The sequence below is a fragment of the Temnothorax curvispinosus genome, unplaced genomic scaffold (genome assembly GCF_003070985.1).
Source record: "Temnothorax curvispinosus isolate PA1 unplaced genomic scaffold, ASM307098v1 QBEX01010922.1, whole genome shotgun sequence".
Taxonomy (NCBI): Eukaryota; Metazoa; Arthropoda; class Insecta; order Hymenoptera; family Formicidae; genus Temnothorax; species Temnothorax curvispinosus.
This window is the reverse complement of record NW_020220702.1, coordinates 1-8024: the sequence shown is the minus strand read 5'-3', so window position 1 is coordinate 8024 and position 8024 is coordinate 1. Positions and strand designations below refer to the sequence as shown.

At 30.9% G+C, this 8024-nt stretch overlaps 1 protein-coding gene across 2 annotated transcripts; it reads left to right on the top strand.

Annotated features, from left to right (window-relative positions):
* Positions 1-2390: 2390 nt before the first annotated feature.
* Positions 2391-8021, top strand: LOC112460895 (lipopolysaccharide-induced tumor necrosis factor-alpha factor homolog). 2 transcript variants are annotated; one of them, XM_025025822.1, is made up of 4 exons: positions 2391-2496; positions 7298-7409; positions 7692-7842; positions 7919-8021. In XM_025025822.1, exons 2-4 carry the CDS (start codon positions 7325-7327, stop codon positions 8019-8021), a joined length of 339 nt encoding a protein of 112 aa, XP_024881590.1. In that variant the 5' UTR covers positions 2391-2496; positions 7298-7324. The 2 variants fall into 2 exon arrangements, with proteins under 2 accessions (XP_024881590.1, XP_024881591.1); XM_025025823.1 differs by lacking the exon at positions 2391-2496 and adding an exon at positions 2575-2664.
* The last annotated feature ends 3 nt before the right edge of the window (positions 8022-8024 follow it).

Sequence of the window (8024 nt, the reverse complement as noted above, 5' to 3'; positions counted from 1 at the left end):
GATCAAACAAAGTGTTGAGTTTGCCCCGGCGGGGTGTCGAGTTCGCCCCGTCATTTTTCAATTCGAAAATTTTTTTTCGTGTCACTTTTCCTTTCCTGGTGGCAAAACAAACCGACGTACAGCAAAACTTCCTGAATCAATTTTGTACCTGAAGAAACACTCTTTAAATATATATCATTAAATTTGCTTAAAAATTTTAATTAAATACTAAAAATTGTCTTTAAAAAAATAGTGTCGGCTTAGCCCCGGCCTCCTCTACATGATAAAGAACGTTTGTTAAATATTTTCTAAATGTTCTTTAAATTAAAGAATTTCCTAAAAATTAACAAATTTCAATAATAATAAAAAAATTAACAAGAGCATTGTGGGATTGTTATTGATCCGAAACAAATGCAATTAAAAATAAATTTAAACTAAATAATAAAATATACTATATCTATGATGGAGAGATTAATTGACCATAAATTCTCTTAGAAAAAATAAAATAAAAATTATTTACAATCTACGAAATAATGACAAATCTTTCAAACATAAATTTATGAAATATTTGTGAAATTTTACTCCAGGTAGTGGAATAACGATCTGTATATGAATAAGAATATGCAATTATAATAATGTTCTGAATTAAAAACTGAAAATTAACGACTGTAGATATCTGTTAAAGTTACAATTTTCTAAATTGGTATTTAAGAGTAATTTATTCTTATTTTATTATCGACATTATGTATTATTGTTATCTGCCATTTATTATCTATCTTTATCAGTTCTCTTAGAATAATAATAAAAATCACTTTATTTTTAGTAAAAAAGGATGTAACATCTTATCATAAATATCTGTTATCGTAATTGTGTTATCTACCTGGAAATGTAAAGCTTACAGGCGAAGAATTACTCATCGCTATGTCCGTAAGTAAAAATATGACATGATACCGCATTTTTATAATCCGCAAAATCCACGAATTAACACTTTCCATACAGCACACTTGTTCAAAAGCGATGTCTTACTAAAAAATGGCCAAAAGACGTCTTATGTTCAATAATTAACACTTTGATCAAATTATGATTAATTTAATCAATGATTAATTTATTAAATAATACGTTTATTATTTTGTTAAAATAGAATTAACATACAGCCTTGGCCAAAATTATTAGGCATATCCTATTAAAAGTTTTTTGAAAATAACTTTTATTTATGAGAGAAATAAAAAATAAACATATAAACGCGTTTATAATAATGAACACTCTAGTAAACAACGTTTAAACAATAGAACTTTTTTCTGGTATTAGATTCAGTATAACATAATGATTATAAGGATGCCTAATAAGACTGTAGATATTAATTTATTGTTTGACACATGGAGAAAAAAATCTAGTTTAACAACGATGAATCATATAGAGTTAGAAATCTTGTTGTTGATGTAGATAATTCTGTCCATTGAATCGATTAAGTTAACAAAAGTTTGTTTTCGGTAATCGATTTTACATTGCTTTTTAAGCAACACTTTTCAGACATCTTTATCTTTTAAGTTTTTTTCTTTTTACGATATATAAAATATGTCAATTATAGTGTAGGAAAGAAGAATGGGTTGACCATATTTAAATTCGTAAATAGTTACTACCAAAAAAAAAAGAGCATTTTTATTTTTCTAAAAATTGAGCTATTTTCAAACCGCTGAAACTCGGTAAAAAATCATTGTAGAGAAAAAAAATTAAAAAAGCATTATGAAGCTTGAAGTTTCAACTTTAACGCGCTACCAGTACCTAGTTTTTTAAAATTGTGTAACTAAAAAAAAAAAATTGTAGAAAAATTAAGAAAAAAGCGTTTTGTAGGCAAAATGTTGTAGTTTACAGAACTTGAGTCGAATTTTCCGAGAGAATTTTTTCTATCGAGCTGCAGAGTGTAAAAAATACGTAATTTTAAGGAATAAAACGATGTGTTCTTTTTTTAAAGCACAGAACAAGGAACAAGGAAGATAAAAAAATATTAAAAGACCACCAATAGCGCGCTACAGTTGAAACTTCAAGCTTTATAAAGCTTTTTTAATTTTTTGTCTACGATCATTTTTCGCCGAGTTTCGGCAGTTTGAAAATAGCCCAATTTTTAGGATATGAAAAATGTTCCCTACTTTTTTTTTAGTAGTGTATATCTAAATATATATTAAGCATTGTTTCTCAGTTTTTTATTTGAAAGAGCAGTTTGAAGTAATATAGGTATCTTAATCTTTCCTCGATGCATGGTTTGATCCCGTTTCCGGATCAGTGATATCGTGGCGACTCCGTGACGTCTGTTTATTTGCCAATACAATCTCCTATCCACGCGAAACCCGCATCTTGCCTCGAATTGAACAGAGAAACCGCTATATAGGATCAGCGTATATAGTTCACATGTACCGCATTCGACGTTGATAACTCCACCAGTGCGATTTTGGTGCGCGCCGCGAGTATTCGAGCGTTCTCCAACAAACGTTTTCAAATGAGAGTTCTCTGACGCAACAGGTACGCTTACCTATTAATAGATCAGTGCCAGACGAATTCGCAAGCAATCAGCTACCTAGTTACGCTTCTTGCAACAGAAAAAAAAGTTTTAGCAGAATTTATCGTTAAGGAATTACTCGTGTTTGAAAGACAGACGTACCAAGACGTTGATTTTGGAGTAAAGTTATTGTAAGTCTCGAAATTAACACTTTTTTTTATTTTTACGGATTATCCACAGCATGTGCACTGTACATTTTCACTTACGCACACGTATACTAAATAACAGGCACCTAAACATATGTCACATACAGTGTTACACATGTACGATTCTCTCTTGAAAATCGATGCGTCACACATATATGACGCACGATAGAGCGGACGTGTTAAGATTCGCCACTGCGATTAAAAGTAAAACACTTAGAATCATTAATATTAAAGGAATATTTCACGTGTGATGCAAATTATTTACTTTTTAATTGCTTCAATTAAGAATAAATAATTGTTTTTAACAAAGATTTATTTTATTTCTACATTTGTCAAATTATGTCTGAAAAACACTAGAAAACCAGCAATTATGATTTAAAATTATGTAGTTCCAAAATATAGAAATTTTCATTTTCTTACAGGCATTTTTAATCAAAGCGGAAATTGAATAAAATAAAATAAAATAAAGTTCCAATATTATCTGTTAGATAATTTTAACTAATATAAGTTTTAATTTTGCATACGTAAAAAGTTATTTATAATTTTATCAAATAATATTAATTACCTGGCTTTTATTGTCAAATTTGTTAATGTTATTTAATTTTATTCAAGAAACTCTTACATATTTATTTATTGTTATTAATTTTGCTAGTATAAATATATTGTAATTAATATTTTAATAAAAAGTAATTAATATAAATTCAGATGAGAGAGAAGGGGAAGGGAGGAAAATAGGGTAAGAATAATTTATTTCGTACAACTCTCACGATCTAATTAATATTACTTAGACTTCATGAAATGCGACCAAGGAAAGAGACAGAAAATAGAAAAGAAAGAAAAAGAATGCAAAAATATAAAACAGAAATATAAGTTATTGTGCCGCGAGTTTACAATTCTTTTATTAATGCAAAAGATATATGGTCGGTTTAATAAACGTTTACATCCATCGCCTTTTGCTTTCTATCAGGCAACATATATGCCACAGTGAAAGAATGTCTCTTCTTTTAACCCAATAATGTCGTCGACGCATTTTCTATGCTTTCTGCTTCATTTCCAAAATATATATTGAAGGGGGGGGGAGAGTACACTGGATCACTGGATTGTGTGGAAAGGACTTTCTATTCGAGATATACAGCGTTTATTTAATTAGTAATATGGGGCCTCGCGTTATCTTGAAGCAAAATAACTTTGCGTCGTTTTGAGGACATGCCGAACATTTCTCTCGAAGTGTCTGATTAAAACGGTTTAATTGATATACGTAGCGTTCCGCTGTGACAGTTTGACCCAGCCTATCGGATGGATTTCTTCCAAGAAGTTCACCACTCATAATCGTCGCAGTGTACTCCATGTTTATCCTATCAGATACAGAAAAGTAACTTCTCTGTATCTAGTTGCCGTGTACGTCGCGTTTTGATGTCGAGGTTATCGGTTGCTCAGGATTCGCCCATGCACGATTTTTTACATTTAGAATTATTGTAGTAAACCCATTTTCTGTCGCCTATCACGATTTGCCACAAAAAACTCTTCTTTCGTTATCTTGTTAACAATTTGAGACTGGACGTCGTAAATGATTCTAGCGTTAAATTTATCCTCACATTCTCAGTATGTATTATTCATATGTTATGAACAAATTTCCTTTTAATCATATGTTCCTTTATTAAAGTCATTATTTACATTTTAACGTATTATTCATACAACAAGCTCTTCTAAGCAGATTTCTTTTAATTTTTTAATTTTTCCACGTTTCTATTTTTATCCCATTCACGTAGTATTTTAACAGAAATTTAATATAAGAAATACTGCATGTATTATCTTTTCATAAAAACACTTATTCTATTGTGATACTGTAAATGCTCAATTTCATAAAAATGAATTCAGTACGATGATGTAGTTGAATTATTCTCGACGCAATTTTACTTGCTATGACATTGAAACTGATGTGACATATGAGTCATATTTATGGCATGTGGCGTCAAATCTTCCGTATACATTCAGATTTTTCTTTAGAGAATTCGATAGCTTATCACATTATACGATATATTACTCGTAACTCGATCCGCAATTGAGTTGCGTTCCGCGCGTGTAACGATCTAATAAACAAGTTCTAACATAGGTTTCAATATATAATGACATATTTAGACGTATTTAAATTATAGTGGGTTCCCGAAAAAGAATTAGGGAATAATAAAGCAAATATTTCTTTACCAGCAGCGATCAATACATTTTTCATTTTTTTTTATTTTTCCACTGATATCGAATTAAAAACTTTCCAAGAAATTATAAGATTACGAAGTTTATGGTTAGTTATTCGGAGAAGTATTACGTCATATTTTCTGCGAATGGTGATAAAGCTCTCTCTCTTTCTCTCTGTGCTCTCACACATGTATGACGATATGGTAAAGATTATGTGTGTGTGAGCAAAAACATACGTAACATAGATAACTCTTTATCAGCGGATATACTCCGAAGCTTTTGGGAATTTTCGGGGAACAAGATATCAAACGTTTCTGTTTGTTAGGCACCTAAATTTGTTAAAAATAGATATTTTGCAGAGTGCCGTCTACAAATTTCATCAGCCAAACATTAGCAGAAATATAACGGAAGCTGCATAGAATATGATGACAGAGTGACTGCAAGAATCGAGCAAAATCTGTCATTTCGCAACTATTTAAATAATACATTTAATTTAAATGATTATGGAATGACAGATATCGCTCGGTTTCTATTGGCAATCGCCAATTATGTCGACAGTCTCCGCAACACAAGCTTAATTAATCAGAATTTATTTATGCAGTTGACACTATAATCTATACCCCAGTGTTCTATTTATTATTCGATTTAATCTCTTATTGTTATTTCCTTTTAACTTCATTCCTCGACAACATTACAATCTTATATATTGCGATAAAATGTTTTAGTAATATGATGAAAATTTAAGATTGTAAAATTAATACATATATAATGGCAATTGTGTTTGTGTGAAACTTGCGACGACTTACGTTAATATAAGCGTAAATAATGCTATAGATTTTACGTACGAAGAACGGACGGAGAGTGCAAACAAATGATTAAGGTATTCCTTTCATGACATCAAAGTCTTAAGAATTAACTGATTTTTTGGTACGAGAAAGTTAAAATGCATATCTTTACGCCAGAAAAAAATTAAACCACATTACCGAACATATAAAGAAGAATTATGATTTTGAAAATTCGATATTTTATATGTGACGTTATCGAAAAAGTCTATTTTCTACATTTCAATGTAATAATTTGTTTATCTTAAGATTTAAGATATTAAATATTAACTGCGCTACATATTTGCTAAACTCTGTACTTTCAAAAGTGCCGATAAAAATACAGAATCACCGAATATTTGAACAAAATATTTATGTTAAAAGTTGACTTGAAATGTGGTTTATAGATGAATATTTTTGATGGCGACTTTCAAGGAATTATTTGGCAACGCTGGCGCTGCAAGCTGTGCGCTCATGTGTCACTTCATTCATAACATACGGTTTATTATCAACTTTTATTTTCACAAATTGTCCCTTATTTTTGCCCACATTACTCCTCACTTTATGTTTCTTATCACTCGCATTATTATTATAAAATCTCTCTTTGATAAAAAGAAAATGTCACAATATTCTTTGATTAAGGAGGTTCGATGGCTACAACAAAATGTAGAGAGTTTCATAAAATTTTAATATGTTGTTCTGGAATGCAAAATAGAATTATGTGAATTTATTAGGAATTTTTCACCGTCCCGTTTTGAAAAAAATCTACTCCAAAAATTTAAAAAGTACAATTTTTGGATTAGATTTTTTTCAAAACGGGACGGTGAAAAATTCCCCAAAAATTCACATAATTCTATTTTGCATTCCAGAACAACATATTAAAATTTCATGAAACTGGCTGCATTTTTAACATAGGTTTTTATGAGAAATGACATATTGCATATACCTTCAGAATGAAATAAGTGCAAGAAAAAATGCAAATGATAAAGAAAAAGAAATTTGCATATGTAACTTAATAACTTACAAATAAATGAGCGAAAGAAAGGGGAAGGTTACCGCATTTTTCGTAGAAAAATTAATTATTAAAGCATAAATTGCTTGATTTTTCGTCTGCTAGACTGTCATGGTCGTCAACGACGTGAACAGCAGCACGCATTATACACGCGGCGACCAATCAGAGCAATCCCCTTCATTCCCACTACTTCAAACGCTAGTGCGCTGTTTCCAGAACCCCCGCGTCCCACTACTCCCTCCGATGAAGCCATCGAACCTCCTTAATGAAATTGACACTTACATTGACACTTTTGTTATCAACTTCACATTTTACAATGGGCGCCGTGAAAAGCGCAGCGTTGCTATATTGTTCTGACAGTAAAATTTACCGAAAAGTGAAAAATTTCTAAATACACATAATATTTTCACTTTTTTCTTATAATTAAACATAATAATCAATTATAACTTAATTTTATATAAGTTTAATGCAATATACAAGAGTTTGCTGAGGCCCTGCTTAAGCGCCTACAAAATACGCTTCTCCGTGAAAGGAATACCTTAAACGTACGTTACATTAAATTATAATTTATCTTGTATTTTTTTGCAATTAGATAATAACGAAAGAGTACACAATTGCAATGGAAAAAATGGAGCAACCACCAAGTTACACGTCACCATATCCTAGCCTGCAGCCACAACCGCAGCCAACGCCGCTACCACAACGTAAGTGTAAAAATTTCGAAAAGAGAATTTTAAGTAATAATTATATTATAGAAATGCATACGAACAATAATTCGTACATACAATATATTTGTGCACACCTAATTATTCAAGATTAATACTACTTTAATGTGTAGCCACAAATACGTAAAATTATGAAATCTTATAATTAATAAAAATTATATTAAAAAAACGGGTTTGTACAATATTTGTGCATATGCATATCTAATCATCTAACAATAAAATAAATACTTTTGAAGTTTAACGCGTCTAATGTGGCCACAGATACGGTACATACAATCGTAACAGGGACGGCCTTCAGCAATGAAAGTCAACGTATGACCTGTCCACATTGCCATGCTGACATAAGTACGCGCGTAATATCGGAAGCGAACACGAAGACACATCTAATTGCGTTAGTCCTCTGTTTATTCGGGTAAGATTTTGAAATATAGTATATGAGAATCTTATCGAAAAAATAAGGTCCGATTAAATCTGACGTTCTTTCGCAGATGCTGTTGTTGTGCACCGTGTCCTTATTGCATGGATTCTTGTCTAGTCCACAAGCATTACTGTCCAGCGTGCAATACTTTCCTTGGAGAATCCAAAAATTAATCA

Coding starts and splice junctions, on each gene's coding strand:
- LOC112460895 (XM_025025822.1), top strand. CDS start 7,325: ATGGAAAAAATGGAGCAACCACCAAGTTACACGTCACCATATCCTAGC. Junction 7,410..7,691: donor GCCAACGCCGCTACCACAAC/GTAAGTGTAAAA, acceptor ATGTGGCCACAG/ATACGGTACATACAATCGTA. Junction 7,843..7,918: donor TTAGTCCTCTGTTTATTCGG/GTAAGATTTTGA, acceptor GTTCTTTCGCAG/ATGCTGTTGTTGTGCACCGT.